Here is a 19,527-nt window from a genome sequence, read left to right on the forward strand (position 1 = left end):
GAAAAGGATGTGAGTGCACCCTTGAAGAGCACTGTTTGGGTGCCACCTACAGGACACAAGGAATATTTTACATTGAACATGTAAAAATTGTGTAATAATTTAGAAGAATAAACTTTTTCATACATCATACATTTTTCATAATATTTTATTTTGTATTTTTATTTATTTATCTATTTATTCACTTTTTTTTTTTTTTTTTTTAAAGTACTGGGTACAACAGGGCTAAAGAACCCTGGGGTAAAAGGCACTTTTGATTTTATTTTCCCCAAAAACACTGAACAGCAACAAAAACTACCACAGCACTTTCCTAAACATCTGTTTATCACTATACACTACAAAATCTTGCAAAAAAGAGGGCTCACATTTTACTGATCCAATCACAATGGAGATTTAGAATGCCTGAAATCAAATGAAATGCCAAATGTGATTGAAAACAACAGGAAATTTTGCACCCTTTTCTGAAGTGGTTATTTTGAAAAAGCATGACACATTGTTGACAAATTTTGCCCTTTAACTATTGTCCCTATATGATATCACTGTAAACCCCCATGGGGGCCTTTTATCTCAAATGTGGGGTAAAAGGCTCCCTCACCACCTTTTATTATTATTATTATTATTATTATTATTGTTGTTGTTGTTATTTTAAAGAATTTTAATCAAAATAACCTTCCATTATTATTTCTATTCACACAAAATTAATTGCTCCATCAATATTCAATAAAAGGACATTTATTTTTTCAATCTTGTTACACGTTGTGACCAAAAAAAAACAACAACAACAACAACAACAAAAAAAAAACATTTTACTTAAGTTTTGCCTTTAGCCCCATTGTTCCCTATTATTAAAATCTTACTGAAATCTTTTTAAAAGTGCAACATATACAGTATTTCTTTAAACATGAGACTATAGCTACAAAGCAGTCTGATGCTTCTTTGTCCCCATGGCAGAACATTTGTTACACTGTGCCCATGTGGCATTGTGCCTGTCTGCTTGTTAGGCCTGATGCCTCTTTAAAGCTGTTCACACAGCCTGGCATACAAATGTCACTAATTCTGTTTGAGAATGTTCGATATTGGGGATGAGAGAGCTTTAGTAATTCTATGATATAATGAAAACTCATCATCATTACGCTACAAATCCAATTAAACAACTCAAATTGTATTGTGCAAATTCAAATGTATTTTTATTTATTTTTTAAATACACATTTAAATGTAAATAAATAAAAAAAAGGGAACGGGAATTAGTAAATTATAAAAAAGTAGAAAAAAGAAAATTGTAATGTTTGTGTGTGCATGCATGTGTCTATTTGAATAACTGATGACTCTGTGATTTGGCTCAATGACAGGTCAAAGTGTCAAACCTGAAGTTTTTAATTAACCTAACAATAAAAAATTTAAAAATTGTTTTTGGAAAAACAAATCCCACACGTTATGAGTCATTTCATGGCATAGATTCCGAAATGATGCTGACGAAAATTGTGTATTCTTGAAAACTGCAATGTTAGTGATTTGTTTTTGTGCTATATCACCTGCATGGCAGAGAGTTGCCTGTTGTGTACTTTTTTCAGCAAGATAAAATAGATAAATGGTTGAGAGGCCTTATTAATGCAGATCTGACATTACAGAACTCAAAATAATACACAAATATATGCCACGTCAGTTGGAAATTAGAGTAAGTGAAAAGGTTGAATCTTTTCAAGAGAACATATTGTGCATTATTGAGTCACTCTGATGTCATATGGTTTTCTTGTCAGAACAATGACTTTCTGTTACAGGACCCAGCTTTACTCATCACAGAGCTAGATAAAGAGGACTGTGGGCATTTGCTTTGTGCCTTCAGTTATATTCACTGACATCAATTATATTCATTGTGATGAATGAGATAAGCTGTGTGTGTGTGTGTGTGTATGGGGGGGGGAGTGTGGGTTTGGGTGGTTTACGAGGAAATTGTTTTAGCTTACAAACTGATAATTACAAAGGTATTATGCTATAAATGTGGTTTATGAGGACATTTCTAGCGTCCCATAATTCAAATCGCTTAAAAAACATACTAAGCAATGTTTTTTTGAAAATGTAAAAATGCAGAAAGTTTTTTGTGAGGGTTCGGTTTAGGGGTAGGGTTAGGGTTATGGGATAGAATCTATAGTTCGTACAGAATAAAAATCATTATGTCTATGGAGAGTCCTCATAAGGATAGCAGCATCAACATGTGTGTGTGTGTGCGTGTGTGTGACAGAGAGAGAGAGAGAGAGCAAGACAAATGTAGTGAGGCTTGGTTAAAAGGCTGCACCAATTACACTCAGTTTGATGAATGGGTTGGCATTAAAGTATAGGAAAGCTCAGAAGCTCTTTATGTATGAATAAGTGTGTGCACCAGTGTTGCAGTGAGTGTGTCTTTGTGTTCGTTTGTGAAGCCACTCAGCAGTGTTGAGCGTTTGAACTGTATGTTAGTACTGTATGTTTGTATGTCTCTCTGTCAGACTTTTGGCTGGCCCCTAACAGTTTAACAACAACATCAAGTGGCCAAAAACACTCCCACGTTGAGCCTGTCTGGCACTCATCAATCAAATGGGTTAGTGAAAGCCATTTAAGCAGTTTAACAAGCCAGCCAATCATATCAGAGGGGCCTCATTAGCATACTGAATTGCCCTCATTTAAGGTACACACTGCTGGAACTCAGACTTCATTGTTAATAGTCTGTGAAGTGTTTTAACTTTTTAAGACTGGCCCCAATCTGCCCTTTGACTGGGATCAAATGAATATGTAGAGGCAAAAAAAGGATGATATTTGTGCCATCATTCTAGTTTACAAACCTGTTTACAATTGTTTCCTCCTATTATCAGTTTTATTTTAACCCAAAGACATGGGTTACATTTCCAGGCAACACATGGAATGTATGGGTTACACTTTACACTAATGTTACTATTTTTAAGGGTATATAAAGGGGATCATTAATAACTAATAATTCATTTTCAAATGCATTATAAATGATTGATTTGTGGTTATAACATGCATAAAAATGTATGGGTAACACTTTACACTAATGTTACTATTTTTAAAGGGGATCATTAATAACTAATATTTCATTTTCAAATGCATTATAAATTATTGATGTGTGGTTATAACATGCATGAAAAGGGTGATTTTCATGCAAAACCTGCTAAATAGTGAGCCATTTCACCTCACATGTTATAAATACTTAAAAATACTTATTACCAATCAGAGTAACACCGTTATTTTGACATCAGCATGACAAGGAAAGTGACAGAAATAAGTAAGTCAAAACAGTACAATAATTAATATAAACACAAAGCAAACTGAAGCAAAATTATATAATGCCTCATTTTAATCTCACAATAGTCTATTTTTGCTGCATTGTGACATAAATCTTGAATTACGGCATTTTTATGTTTTTGATTAATATAGGTATGAAGTGTATTTATTAAGCATTTATAACATGTAAGTAAAAATACTCACCATTTGGCGTGGGCCCTTTTATTCATGTTGATTTAAACACATATCAGTGATTTATAATCAGTGTTGAGTAATTTAATCAAATTAAAAATCCACTACAAATTACCAATTACTTATCTAAAATTGTAAACAGATTACATTACTTATTACTAATATCTATTTCCTCCTTGTTCATTGTCGTTGTCCCTTCAGCTGTCACATACACAAACAGATATACATATGAACATAATTCATGCTTTAAATTGTTTCTATATATATAAAATTATTTGAGAAATATGTGTAACCCAAGTAATGTACAGTACTTAAAAGTAATTAACTTTATTCAATTAAGTCAGTAACTGTAATCTAAATACAAGAATTTAAAATGCAATGGATTACACTACTCTGAGTTAAAATGAATCAGATTACACCCAACACTGTTTATAATGCAGTTGTATATGACTTATTAGTCATTAATGAACCCCTTTTTCAAGCTTTAACAAAAAGTGTTAACAACAAACATGTATTGTATTGCCCACATACACTAAGTTGCTGTAAACAAAAGTGTCTCCCAGTATATTAATGTAATGATGTTGTCAGTAATTGCTCTTTTCTTCATATCATTTTCTTTATATAAACACTCTGAATGGATGAGACCGTGATGGCAATTATTTCTTCGAAACTGATAAACTTTTTTTGCATCTGTTCTATAATTGTATTAGCACTAAATAAAGAAAATAAAACTTAACAAACTAGCAAGTCTTCATCCAGTCACACAGCTCTATGTACTGAATCTCTGCTGTATATATAACTCCTCTCTGAATACGTCCACAACCATTTGCAGTACTGCTGACTTCTCCTCCTCTACACTCTGACCCACATGCTTTTCCACCCAAATGAGACAGTGATGAATCCAAGAGTGTTTTGTTTTCTTGTTTTTATGAACTAGGCCTAAATACCCAGTAACTCTATTCTACCCATACAGCTTTTCTGCCCCATTGTGCTTAAAGAGACTAGGGCCACAAAGAGAAGCTACACATTAACACAGCCCCTTGTCCTGTCTATTGAGTGCCGGGGATCACAGCTGTCTCCCAGTACGTGCCATGCTTCTGAAGGGTGAGGGGTGACAGGGGGTTCACTTACGTTGAGCGGCCCCCTCTGGAGCACCGAGTGAAGAGTGTTTGGGAGAAATTGAGGAGGATGGCAAAAAGGCTCACTATTTCCAGTGATGGAGAGGGTGCTTCGTCACACACACAGACAGCTGCAGTGGCCCCTTTCTCTGTCTCTTTGCTAATGGTGTGGCTCAATTTTGACTTATGCCTTTGTGAGGAACTAGAGTATGTGCAGGGTGTTTAAAGTGAGTTCAAAGGTCCTTAGCATAGCGGGTCTGTTCTGCTGTATGCTTGAAGAAGAGTATTTAGACTCTTTAGTTTTTTAATAGCGTAACCTCCCGTGGAGATGATGTTCACAATGATCACACTGACCTGATGGCAATTTCAGTTGTGTTGATGTAAAAATAAACCACTGTAAGCATGCTGCCACTACACAGCGTTATGTCAGTTTTCATTTACAGTCTACGTTGTTTGTCAGTGAGTGGGTTTCATGAAAGTCAAAACATCGACTATGTCACACACTCCATGATCACTCAGAGTGGGGTACTACCACCCTACAGCGGAATAATATAGTTAAACTAACAGCTTCAGCATTAATGGCAATCACTGCTGATAGACACAACAGACGCAGGTGATCACACATGCTCTCTCTCTCTCTCACTCACTCACTCACTCACTCACTCACTCACACACATACACACATGTAATTTTTTCTCCAATAACTCAAGAACAGTCTTTACTAGCTCTAATGTGATGCGTTCAAATTAGTGATGGAAACACGTTTCGAACTAGAAACGGCAGTTCTGTTTTGACTGATTCTAAGCAATATCTGTGGCATAAGAAAGTTGTTAGACACACAAGAAGGTTTTTAGGACACTCCTTGTTTTTTTACTTCTCTACTTATTCATTCTATTGTTGTTTAAAAGCAATATCACACTCGCAATTTTGCTGTTGTTCTGAATATCAGCTTGGCTGTGGTTGCTTATTTGTCAAAGGTGCTGTTAATTTCTTATGTGTAAAGCTTCTGAATGAGGATGAATATTACTGAGTGCACCAACCCCTCATAAAAAATATAATTCTGTCCTTAAGCAATAAAACCAAGCTATGGCCTGAACATATACTGTATAGAACACTGACAAATTGTAACACAAAAGTACAAGCAAAAATGTATATTTTATTACCACAAGAATTTCCAGCTGCTGATTGCTTTTAGCTGGACAGTATATCAGAGTCTGAAAAGGATACCTGAATGCTAAGAGTGAGCTTAGTGAAAGTCCATTTACATTTAGAATTATTAATTTAGCAAACACTTTCATCCAAAGCAACTTACAAATTAGGAATATAGAAAAAATGATTCGTCCTAGGGAGGCAATAATATGAAAAGTGCTGCAATAAAAAGTTTAAAATTGCTCAGAGAAGAAAAAGTAGGCAGGAAGGCTAGAGACAGTGGTGAAAGAATGAATTGAGAATTTTTAGAAAAAGGAGGGGCCCAAGCACTGAAACTGAGGTACCCTGGTAGCTAGTTTGTGTGACTTGGACACTGCTTCCCTCCAAGACCCTGAAGGACCATCTGTGAGGTAAGACTCGAACCAGCGGAGCACGGTTCCTGTGATGCCCATTGTCGAGAGGGTGGAAAGGATTTGGTAGTTAAACATATCAAAAGCAGCAGACAGATCCAGCAGAATGAGAACAGATGATTTGGATGCTGCTCTTGCCAGCCTCAGAGCTTCGGTGATGATCAGCAAGGCAGTCTCAGTTGAGTGTCCACTTCTGAAACCAGACTGATTACTGTCTAGCAGTAATCAGTCTGGGAGAGAAAAGTGTAGACCTGATAGAACACAACTCGTTCAAGTGTGTTTACTGTGAAGGGTAGGAGAGAGGCCAGTCTGTAATTTCCTAAAAGTGCAGGGTTTAGAGTGGGTTTCTTAAACATTAGTATAACTCCAGCCTGCCTAAATGTAAAGGGAAAGGTATACAGGTAGTGTGTGCAGATAGGATAGAAGGAGAAATGGCCAGGAGGAGATAGGAGGGAATAGGATCGAGGGGGCAGGTAGGGTGGCTGTAGAGATGTTTAGAGACCTCAGCCTCAGAGAGGAGAGAAAAAAAGGGGTGGAGGGGTTGTGTGTTGGTCACACAACAATTGCAGATACCATGTTTTACAGTGTCGATGGGGTGGGGGTAATAACTATTTTCATGGTTTAAAAGGATCAGCTGATCTCTTACTTTAATATGGATTGGTTAAATATTGAAATAAATCAATCATAATTATTTTGACATGTTTCATTATTATTCTGTAAGCATTTGCTTTCAGGAGTTAAATAAATCTGCTTATATATACTCACAACCATATTACAGCATGACCCTTTGGTTAAGTCCATACGCTCCAATTAATCTTTTTTCTCAGCATGACACCCCAAGAGAACCTCATCCCTGCTTAAAATGACTGATGCCTCATCCACACTGCTGTGACAGTGGCCTCGGCTGATCACACTGATATCAGATCAGTTTTGAAGCTTCTATTTCAATTGTTTAGATTAGAGTCTATGCAGGGAAGGCCAATCTTCATTTGTGCAAAAACATCTGTCATGCAATACACTTCAGCATAAATCTAATAAGAGCGAATAAGCCAGATGTACACTCACATTGTTGGATTAAAGGGCAGGGATGGAGAGACAGAGTGATTTATCATGCAAGGAAAGACAAATTAATAAATAACCACCAGACTCGGCACTGGACAGCAGCCTTTATCAGCCTATAGGAGTTTAAAATGCTTAATGGACTGTGATTAACAACTTAGCATGAGGCCATGGATATATGGTTTCATCGCTGTGCGTGAGGACTGGAGATATGAAGGGTATCTGCATATGTGTATAACCTGCTTGTGTGGAGCCAAAACTGCAATTACAGTAACTTGTTCACTGTAGTTATACATGTACAGTATATCAGTGTGCTACAGCATTATGACCAGTGACCAGAGATTGTCCAGTAGCAGTCAGTAAGAACTAAATGTACTTGAATTTTCTCTTAATACTTACATAAAACTTTAAAGTATTAGGCCATATACCAGAAATAATCTTTGCAACAATACGAAATAAACACGTCACCTTTGCAATATATAGAAAGAAAGAAAGAAAGGGGCATAGATATAGAAGTTACATATCCATAAATCAGGTGCACAGATGGGTACAACAGGAAAGTGTGTAACTTTGGAGTAATAGCACAGCCTGCTGACCAAATTACAAATGAATCTACAGTGACTTCTTATAATTTGTATTTCTCCCATATATGCCCTTAGTTTAAATTAATGGCACTGATGGAACATGAACAACAATTGTGGTGACAATGTTTTTTTTTTTTTTTTTTTTTTGTGAAATAGCTTACCGTTCTCTTTTTTAAAAAAAATAAATTTCTATTTAACAATATTTCAATATAAACAAATGAAAGAAATTATTTTATCTTAATGATCAGGTAGTAGAAACAGGATACTTATTCAAGACAAGATCAAAATATAAGTTCCTACACATTGCCTAAAAATAGCATGTATTTACCCTCTGAGGAAATTGAGGCACTACAGCTACATGCTGTAAATTAGACAATCGAAATTATCAATAAAATAAATGAACCACAATACGATACAAAAATACTATGATCAGAAAAACAAAAAATACCCCTGGTCATCTTCAAGTGAGCTGGAATCATTTAGCAAATGTATGTTTCAAACAGACATGGACATGAAATTATTTTTGATCAAGCAAGCAAAAGAGACAGAACTGATTCAATTTCAAATGAATTCAATTTATGTGGTAATGGTAACGAAATGAAGAATATTTTTTAATATAATATCAGTGCTATTTTGAGTTGACAAAACTTACAGCCTTTAAAGTTTTCCAGTCAACCTAACATGTTAATTTGTCTTTGTATCAACCAGTACTCAAATTGAATTAACAAGTGTAATTGCCACCTCAACTCCATATACGATATTCGACTAAGAAATATCAATTATTTTAAATCTACATAAAAACACGTTAGACCAATGATATAAACCTGCAAATTACTGCTAAGTGCTAATACAGTATTTACTAGACTATATGACAATGTTTACTTTAGAGTGTTTATATTGTAATACATTGTAGATTATTGTAAGAGTGCATGTTTTGTTTCCCTTGTGTTTGTATGAGCTGGAAGTAGAGACATTTCAAAATAAGATTCCCTACATGCTGTGTATTTTGTTCTAGTTCATATTTAAATATCCTGTGTGTTATGCACCAAATCTATTTTTTTTCTGGTTATTATTGGGATTTTGGTTGCACAATAAACTGCATCTGGGATTTTATTCATTTTGGTTTCTTGTTGCCTCTATATCTGTGCCTATAACAGTATGGAACATGAATGACTCATGAGCTACTAGCTGATGTAATAATTAGCTAAAGTTTAGCTAAGGCAATATATCATGGCCATACAGGCTAATGCACTGTATATATATATATATATATATATATATATATATATATATATATATATATATATATATATATATATATATATATATTACATTCAATAAATTAATTTTAAAAACTTTCGGCCGAGTAATCAGTTATAAGCCTTTTCATGCTTAGTTACTGGTATCTGCAAAATCCACTCTGGGTCGACCTTTAGCCCATATTAAAAGGTTTTGACAAATATACTGTATATTTTTTGTTGAAAGTAATCGATATTCTTTATGAATGGAACTTGAGTCAAAGCAAAAAGATACTAAGTTAAGTAGAGGCAGGCACGTGCACACATAGACATCAAAGGGGGCTTGAGCACCTGCCCTTTTTCTTCCTCGAGAGAAAGTGGCCTTTTTTCTGGGGTGCCTTTTTAAAAAAAAAATTATTTAATAAATGAATATATATATATATATATATATATATATATATATATATATATATATATATATATATATATATATATATATATATATATTCCTGTTTGTGCACAGCTTCCCTGTCAAACAAATATATTTATTGAATAAAAAATCAAAATATTAGGTCGGGAGATGAGACTTTGTCGAGTTCCGATGCCCTCCGTCCCTCCCTCCACGTCTCTGCGCAGCAGTGCAGCACACATCGGCACAACACACAGACAGGCAGGCAGAAGCCCCTCCCAGCTCCTGTCCCAGTTGTGTTTTTCTTGGCTTGTGTGGAGGTGAGTGGTGATGAACAAAAGACTAAGCTACCAGTGTCTCGACTTTACAGCTAATTAGCCAAAAGCCAGAAGATAAATATAGTTAACTTGTGTCTTGCTAACATGAATGACTCATGAGCTACTAGCTGATGTAATAATTAGCTAAAGTTTAGCTAAGGCAATATATCATGGCCATACAGGCTAATGCACTGTACTTAATGGAGACACTACAGGTGAATACATTCAAATTTGTGTCTAATAACGTCATCACAATTGCCACATTGATATGCAAATTAGGCGTTAACTAATTAAAATGGGCTAATTTGCATACATTTGACAAGGCACTGCAGGTGAATAGGATAAACAAAATAACTAAAGCATATCACAAATATATACTTGAAACTAGTAGCATAGAAAACATGCACATTGTGGCATAGTTTCCTTTGCTGTTGCCTGCTCTTGTGATAAACCTAGTGAATACTAAAAAGACCATGGTCTCTGTGTGAACTGATTATATTGTAGAAATCTGTTGAGTATGAAACAATTGCATGAGTATGAGGGAATTAAAATAAATTGGTAAGGAAGTCAGAGTTGTGTTAATATATTTAACGTTTTGTTTAAAAAATGTTTTTAAAATAAATAATTATGAGAAGTGCCCTTTTTTACACTTGAGCCCCTGCCCCCCAAAATGTCTGTGCACGTCCCTGAGTAGAGAGAATATAAAGTACACAATTCTATTGCAATATAATAAATCAATATTCACCATATGTGCATAGGTGCATTTTGTTCAGTCTTCAGGCTTTGCCTTGATTTGACTAAACTAAGTAGCACAGTTTGAACTAAGTTATACCACATAATCTACTCAAATAATACATGACTTTATTTACACCTTTCACTAACTATTAGTGGCATTATGTTCATGCTGTAAAGCCATTAAGAGAATCCCCCTAACATTTACCATTAGCATTTAGATTTACTTACAGAAATTAATGCATGAGTGAACAGCACAGAGTAAAAGAGGGGATGTGACACCATGAATAACTCCCTATATGTGAGACAGTAATTGATTCTCCACAAAAGCTGCCTGATGATACGGACATCGGTCCACACTGAGAGTCATATGACCCAAAATATTTGACCTGAGAACACACTCAGAAAAGCACATGTAGACAAGGCAGCTGCCAGGTCTGCCAGCAGAAGTCACCCTCTGTTCTAGAATCTGCTTCTGCAAACTTGTAACCAGGACTAAGTATAGCTCCACAAAACTAAAACAAAACAAATTATACAGTGCATACAAATCATTTGTAGAGAGTTTAATCAAGACTAATACTAATTGTGACTCATAATGACTAGGGATGTGCTTGAGTACTCGGGTACTCGGACGTGGCAGCAATGATCAATCATGAAAACAATGATCAATGGTGATCATGCATGATGTGACTTCTCACTTAATTCGAAATTCAGTGACAATTACCTGACAACTAAACATAAATGTGTCAAAGAGGGAGATTATTTTTAATTTTGAGATTGATTACATTGTGATTTTGAGGGGTACATTGATTGTCAGAGACGTCTCATAGCAACCAAACTAATATATGACGCTGCAATGCTATCGTTACGATAATCAAAAGAGAGTGTAATTAACAATGTTTTGAACACCTGTCTCTGCAAAACGTTTGCTAAACATGTTTTATTATCCTTTAATGTAAGAACTTTGACTCTTTAATGGATATTATTTAATAAAAGTGAATGTTTGTCACTGACTGTAAATTTCCCTGCCCTGGGTGACGACATGTTTGCGTGAAGTAACACACACCTGCATCTCGACGAAATGAGAGTTGAAGATTTCCGCACAAGTTTCCAAATTAGAAGTCTGACATAAAGTGTCATTCCGTTGCACTTTCCCCAGTTAAAAGGTGGAATGTAACGCTTTATGAATCATCATAGCAACAACAATACAGAGCATCACGGTTTTCCCCACAGGAGCGAACACTTGGGGAGACACACACACACATACCAGACATGTGGCAGTGAACTCAATGTGCTGCAAGTGTTTCAAACAGCTAGACAGAGTGCAGCTAAATGGAACAGAATGCAGCATCTTCAAAACTGAACTTCAACTTAACACGCATATTAAAAACGTGATGGTTATGGCGTCTCCTGTTAAGCCAACTGTGATTTGAAAACAGACGGTTCAGACAGTCACTAAAAAAACTGGTGTGCACTTACTAAGATTACTACAGTACCCTGAAGGAAGAACAGACAGACGCGTGTTGTGCACATTCTTTCATTGAGCGAATTTTCACATGACAAAATATGATGCATTATATTTTGATTATGCAATCTTTTGTACATTTTGTAACAGATTATTTTATAACAGCCTATTATAATGAATAGATGATACACTGGAACAACAAGATGCAATACAGTTGCCAACTACATTTGTCAGACATGTTATTATATATACAGTTATGTACATGTCATTGCCCCTCGAGTACTCAACGAGTAATTAGTCTGAGTACTCGAGCAGACAAAATGACCAAAATGCCAATCCCTAATATTGACCACTACTTTAATTCACTCATAGTAAAAACTTCCTTTGTTATTTAAGAAGGTAAAAAGTCACCATGTTTTGTATCAAAAGTTTCAGTAATATATTGTCTAATTATTCTGATGTAGCTTTTTTTTTTAGCAGGAGCATAATCAAAATGCATGTGAGGAGATAAAGGGCAAATAAAGGAAGCCAGAGGGAGCTTAATACTACACTGCCAAAAGAAACCCAAACACAGAACTATTATTTCAATACTGTCAAAGGTTACTCACAAGGCTGAACGTATGGAGTATTACTAAAACTGTGGGTAAACAAATGTATCTGATTCATATGTTTATACAGAGTACATGATAGTGTATTAAAGTGATATTGCTAATTCTTTGCATTAATTCCTTAACACTTTTAAGCCCTTGAGGGGATGATGCAAAGCTAAAGTCACAGGACATGTCTTCTAAAATGAATAAATGCATTCTGTTACATCTATAACTAATGGTTTAAGGTAGTGAATTGGGTTTGCGGTCACGAACAGTTTCACGTGAATGTATGAATGGTAGCGTAAATGTGCAGTGAAAGACTTTAACTGATCTAAAATATGGCAGTTCAGTTACAGTTCATGTGTAGATTTCAGAGTTTGATGATCATGGTGAGTTCCTGGAAATACAAGAGATTAGTAGGGTCAATTAATTATTTGCATCTGTTGTCTGTGTGATGTACATTTCGGCTTAAATCATATAAATAACACAGAGGCAGATTGCTTCTCTGTACACAATACCAACTGTGTGGTTATACAGACAAACAAAAAGAAAATATTTTTCAGTTTTACTTGTTAATTCTTTGCAGAGTTTTCTTGAAATCACTATTTGTTTTTCTTGACCAAAAGAACCTGAATGTACAATTCTGCATTTAGGCATAAGTCATCTATTTCACTATCCTTCACGTTGAATCTCACCTGGTGCACCAAGTAAGCCAGAATCACCACTGAGTAGTATAATATGTCCGAATCCTCAGTATTCATAAAACAGAGAAATACTTGGATGACCTACTATTTCCAGGGAGATTCTGAAGTGTGCATAAACTGGACACTTTACCATCCCATAATTCCAGGGGAGCTGAGGAGATGTAACGCTCAAAACACTGGATTTTTTAAAAATGGTGTAGAATTGCAAGTCAGGCAAATCTTTTTAACTGTGAGCATTATATATAGGCTACCAAGAAAGTTGTTCCTTGTGCTTAAATGATGCTTGTTAACAAAACCAGAGTTTTTTACGTTGTTGTTGTTGTCACATATTCAGGTCACGAGACAATGTCCATGTTCTCGGATAGAGTATTATGGGTGCGTTCCATTCAGAAATGATCATCCCTGTGCCCTATTCCCTACAAAGACTTAACCATCCACTGTGGAATCTTTTGAGGGCTGAAAGGCGTGGGGCTCAAAAATAATGGCCATTTTTTAAGTCATTTTTATTGAAAATTCTGTTTGGAACCATCTTACAGCATGAGCATGGATATCATAATTGTTCTCCCTTCGAAGTGGCCCTGAAGGCATAATTTATGCCATTTGGAATGTAGGGTACATCCGGAATGCTCACCTGCATACCTAAAGAACATACTTTTTATTAAGTGTGTCCTTCATCAAATGCTGTACATAAGCTACCTGACAATTTTCGGATGCAGCAAAAGTCTCTTCAGTGACTTGCACTGTATGCCATATAAAGGTCTTAGTTCACTTGTTTTCCCAGAAACCTCTGGAGATTTACTGGAGTTTTTTTTACCTACTGATTTTACTGGACAGGTACTATAGACTAGAAACAAATCCAGTCAAAAATTAAATAGCCTATGCTACTCTGAATACGCTCTATAAATGGTGATAAAAGGTCAAACCAACATACCAATGACACACATGCGTTCGCTCTTGCAGTAAAGTCAGTAATTTGAACAAAGTGTTAAATCACGCGCGTTGTTAACGTGTGACAGTGTCGAGTTTCACAATTTGACCGTATAAAATGGTGAGAAATTGTAGTGGGAGGAGCTTTAGTTGACAGCGAGCAGTGATTGGTTGACCGTCAGACACTCTCCGCCCTTTGTTAAATGGGCAGAACGCACTCATACTTCAGCACGCCTTCTTTTCCAAAATAACCTGCACTGGGATGCGGGTGGTATAAAGTTTTATGGAATAAACAATACACGCTCTCATTCCAGTTTTAGTCAGAGGGGTGCTTTGGTTTGTACTCATAGATGGCGGAGGAGGTTTTGATAGATTTGAATGGGAAATCTAGAGGGGTAAGTAGACTTTATTATTTATTTATTTATCTGTTCATTTATTATTTATTTATTTGTTTATTTATTTATTATTATTATTATGCAAATACGTCTGAATGACGCTTCAAAGATTTAGAAACATGATGGTTTCTCTAGATGAAAGGGCTTACTTATCTTATTTATTTATTTAATGCATTTTTACAGCCATATTGTTGTATCGTTGGACATAACGATATTTTTAATCGTATTCGGTTTTGCTGGGTTCATGATCTGTAGCCTGAGATCACAAAATGATGCATTTTACAGGAGCTATTTATTGAGATATCACAGTGTCATTGTTCATTTGATCATAGCCTACTCGTGAGCAGTTGCATAATTCTTAATACCATACACTCGCTGGTTGACGCAATTCAGATGACAGTAATCTCAAAGCTATTATCCATATTGTTTGTTGATCAGTCATTTGTCATTACAATGAATTATGTGATTTGCTCATCACAATAAGTCTCTATGAGAGAGAGTCTGTGCATTAATTCCTACAAGCACTGTTTAGATTCTTACATGTAAAGCTTCTGTAGTGCAGTTTCATAATCATGTGTTACATATAGCACTGTACACTCAATTACTGGTGTTTGAGTGTTAACCTAATAACATCTTTCATGCAGATAACTGCAAACACCACAAATATACTAGCTAGGCAACTTACTAGGTTTTGAGACATGGCCAGTGACAGCACAGATAACGAAAGACTGAAAGAAGAAACATAAAGTGACTGCGAGGTAGTGGCATCTTGTGCCAGATGCAAAGACGTTTCGTTGTCATCTCAGATAATCATTGTAGACTAACTGAAGAGATCCTCCCCCACTACAGACACACACACACACACACACACACACACACACAGAGATAGACACACACACACACACATATTATAACACCCATATATATATATGTGTGTGTGTGTGGGTTTTACGTTTTTTTTTTTTTTTTTGCACGTGCAGAGTAATTATTCCAGATTCAGTTTGCCAGGGCAGTGAACCCTCATGCCAGATCTTGTAATGGTCAACTTTCACGCTAATGCAGTCATGTGCTCCTGTCTCCATCAGCACCAGATTCTAATACTTCTGTTTTAGTTTGCAGTTTATAAACAATATCACACTTCTAATCTCTTTAACACTCATTAATTGGTAATGTTTTAGGTTTGTTAGCTACCTGCAATAGTAATGTCATAAAATTTTATTTTAAAATGTGACAACCAAAGAGAGAAAATTCCTGCAGGTTGCCTAGTTCAGTGTGTATTGAAACCATTTTTTCTTTCAAGCAGCAAACTAATCAGTGACCTAAAGCAGTGTTTCCCAACCTTTGTGATGCGGGACACAAGTGTGCCGTGGAAAATTATCAGATTCCACAAAATAAATCAGGGCTCCGGACTGAGAATATTTTTCAACCATTTTTCCTAACAGTGCGATTAAACTTTGCAAGAGGTCACATTGGTGCGACTATAAAGTTGGCTGACTTTCTGATTGTGCTCTGTCGTTTTTTGTTCCGTATGAGCAATATTAAACGGCAAACGTTCCAAACGCGAAAGGAAACAGCTTTACCCGGGTCAGTCAGCGCTGCTCAATGGACAGATCAGCGCAGAGACGTGCATTTACACGTGGACCGGTCTCGAGCGCTCAGCCGCGCAGATCATCATAAACAGAGCTGCGAGAAGCATGGGCTGGGTCACGAATTCGGCATTGATTATTTGTTTAAAACCTCTATGAAAGCCCATAATGTGTCGATGATTAAACTAGTTAAACATTTTATTAAACGGCCCCAACATTCTAAACAGCATTGAAAAGGAATAAAGGAGAAATCTGCACAATGAACAGACAGATTTGTGGATTGATCACAGATATTTAAAAAAAATAAAAATATTTACCATGAACTTATATCAATATAGTAGTGAGAGAATACAATTTAATTTCTGGATGTGTTTTTCTTACGAAAAATGCCATAATTTGTTTTATGGTTACTGCTAATCATGGTTTTACTTATACTTTTGGTTACTATGATCTTATTGCAAATGCCACAGTTAAAACTATGGATACAATGGAACTTGCCTTCTGTGTAAAATCTTTTCTAATGCCTGATTGTAGAAAAAGGCTTTGTTCGTCTTCAGATGACTATTTTAATCATTAAGATCCTGATCAAAAGAAAGAAACTGTGAAAGAAAACTAATTTTCTTTCAGCTGGACCAGTGTGACCAACTCAAGTGCTGGTGTGACCATTTGTAGAATTTAACACTGGTGTTACCACTCTTAAATGTTAGTCTGGAGCCATGTAAATAAATAGATAAATACAAAAATTATTTGCTGTGGCATTGCAAGAATTAATTTGCAAGAACAAATCTAAAAATAAGAAAAGATGCAAATTTGTTACTTTATTCATTACCCAATTAGCACTCTTGCCACCTGTGATTTCATTATACACCGTACCCACGTAACTTGCGTTTTCTGCATAGGCGAATTTCAAACATTACGAGTAAACAGGCAACTAAAGTGGACAGAAAACATGGAAGTTCTTGAAAAGGAAAACTATCAACGATGGTTACGTGGGACAGTGTGGATAGAGGTGTGCCATGGGATTTGTTTAATTGTAAAAAGTGTGCCGTGGCAGAAAAAAGGTTGGGAAACACTGACCTAAAGTATATTGCCAGTGTTGATATATGCATAAAAACTGTATATTTAATTCAGGTGAAGGACCTTATGTTCTGATGAACACACACAACTGCTTATGAGGCTGATTTAGAACTAAACAAATATTGGTTAATATTGATGTTGTTTTTGAGTTCTAAAAACAGTTCTAAAGCGTTCTTATGAAAGAACCTGCATACTTAGTTACAGTGTATAATGTACCAACCATATGTCTTCTGAACAGTTAAATTCCAAAAAAGGGATATTTGTTATTAAGGAATGATATTTTAAATGATTACTGACTCATGACTGTTTGTCAATTCTCTACAGCATCTAACCTCATCCCTGCTAGCAGCAGCATTTCTCTCCTCCTTTGGGAGCTCCATGCTCTATGGTTATAACCTGGCTGTAGTTAATTCTCCTGCAGAGGTGAGTGACAAAAAATTCAAGCAAATTCACATAACCTTACATAACACTTATGCAGAGAACTAATTAGCTCAAAAATTAAAATATTCAATGTACTTAATTAAATTTTGGAAAACGTTTAACTTTTTTTTAACAAAAACTAATTTGTTTTTGGAATTGATCAAGTCTTGTTATACGAACTAGAAAAAAAAAAAAAAAAAAAAAAAACATTTGCCAAACATTTGTTATTGCAAGTGTAACAAGATGTGAGCTTGTAAGCTCAGAAATAGGAGAAGACATCTTGCAGATGTGTTTTAAAGCAAGCATTTCAACCAGGCATGCAGGGTCCTTAACATCTAACATTCAAACCACAATGAAGGCTGCATTCAACAATTACATATTTATGGAAAAAGATTCACTTACATGACACGAAACCCTAAGGGACAACAAACACAAAACCATCAGTGCAAATACTGCAGTATAATGCAAAATTTCAGACATTATTTCACAATATTTACTTGCCGGTGAATGCTGGAAACCTGACATCATATGTTCATCTGGTGAGGCCAACAGAAATTGCTCTTGTGTAAATGAAAATGAAGTTCCACTTTACAAATTTTAATTGATTGTACACCTATGAAATTAAGTTGTAAATTTTTTTTTTCAAGAATGGTTTTACAGTAGCTAATTTTAATTAGCTAAATTCAACAAGAGCAACATTTGTGTGTGTGTGTGTGTGTGTGTGTGTGTGTGTATTGAAACGCTAGCTAACTTCAGTTTAAGAAAAAATAAAAATAAATACGTATATGCAGTATAATTACTCAGAATTGTTTGTTCAGTTGTTTACTTTCATGTGGATTCAAATGATTTTTAGCATGCTCTTGTTTAGTGGCATGTTATACAGTATGTACATCTTATGTCCCTTCTGACATAACATTTCATTTTTTTAAGAGTATTTAAACTAAGACAAATGTTAACAGCATTGGTTTGTGTGTGTTTGTTTTGTGCCTGAGCACTTGAGGCCTGTTGCACAAAGCCGGTTTCAGTAGCTATACGCAGGTAAATTTGAGTTTAGTTTGAGCAAATTCTATTTTTTGGGTCTCAAGAAGGCGGATCAGTTTTTACCGATGTTCATCCCTATACCAACTTATATGGCTAACCTTCCTGGAGCAGGTTTTATTCTAGGTAACAGATTGCAAATTGAAACTGAACCATTCAGCTGTTAGTAAAGTGACATCTCTTACTCAGTGAAGTCACTCCCCCGTATCTCTCGCTTCAAATTAAAGCGTGCTTCACAGGGAATTTTTATATTTTTTTATTTATACAGTATATTACATTTTTTTATAGACCTACATATTAAGATATTATAAGATGGTTTATTTGAGAGATCCTGAACCTTGTATCTTTTAAGCAGCACATTAAAAATGTTTCTATGCGTTATTTTAAATACTGTACCTGTATGCAGTGCTTGATGCTGAGAACCTTGGAAAAAATGTTTGCAGTGAGTTTGTAAGTGTTTGTAAGCTGATTCTCACACTCAATGACATGGCTTGTACTTAATTAAATTATAGTAGGCGTTTTATTCAAATGAATATAAAAGCTTTTACATTTTAAATAAATACATAGATTTTTATGCTGCTTGTATGTTCTTATTGTGAACCTATATAAATTCATTACAAATTAGGTTTATATTCATTTTTCTTTCTTTCGCAGCAACAGCAGTGTTTCTTGTTATGTAAATGTTCAAATTCTTCATATTTTCATAATGATCTCTAGATCTTCCGTGGAGACATACTGTAAATTGCACAGACTCTCTCCAAGCTTCACCCATTGGCTGTTCATGGCAAAGGTCACTCATTCATATGCACGAGCTTCAGGGTTAACCATAAACTCAGGATCAAA

General features: G+C 35.4%; 1 protein-coding gene across 1 annotated transcript in view; it reads left to right on the plus strand.

Moving 5' to 3' along the window:
* The first annotated feature begins 14,471 nt into the window (after positions 1–14,471).
* LOC127444929 (solute carrier family 2, facilitated glucose transporter member 5-like) overlaps positions 14,472–19,527 on the plus strand; it is a 47,555-nt gene continuing 42,499 nt past the window's right edge. The window contains exons 1-2 of the mRNA XM_051704595.1: positions 14,472–14,563; positions 17,551–17,649. Coding sequence (XP_051560555.1) covers positions 14,519–14,563; positions 17,551–17,649 — 144 coding nt within the window. The 5' untranslated portion in view covers positions 14,472–14,518. The remainder of the gene's footprint in view (positions 14,564–17,550; positions 17,650–19,527) is intronic.

The sequence above is a fragment of the Myxocyprinus asiaticus genome, chromosome 8 (assembly GCF_019703515.2).
Source record: "Myxocyprinus asiaticus isolate MX2 ecotype Aquarium Trade chromosome 8, UBuf_Myxa_2, whole genome shotgun sequence".
NCBI classification, from domain to species: domain Eukaryota; kingdom Metazoa; phylum Chordata; class Actinopteri; order Cypriniformes; family Catostomidae; genus Myxocyprinus; species Myxocyprinus asiaticus.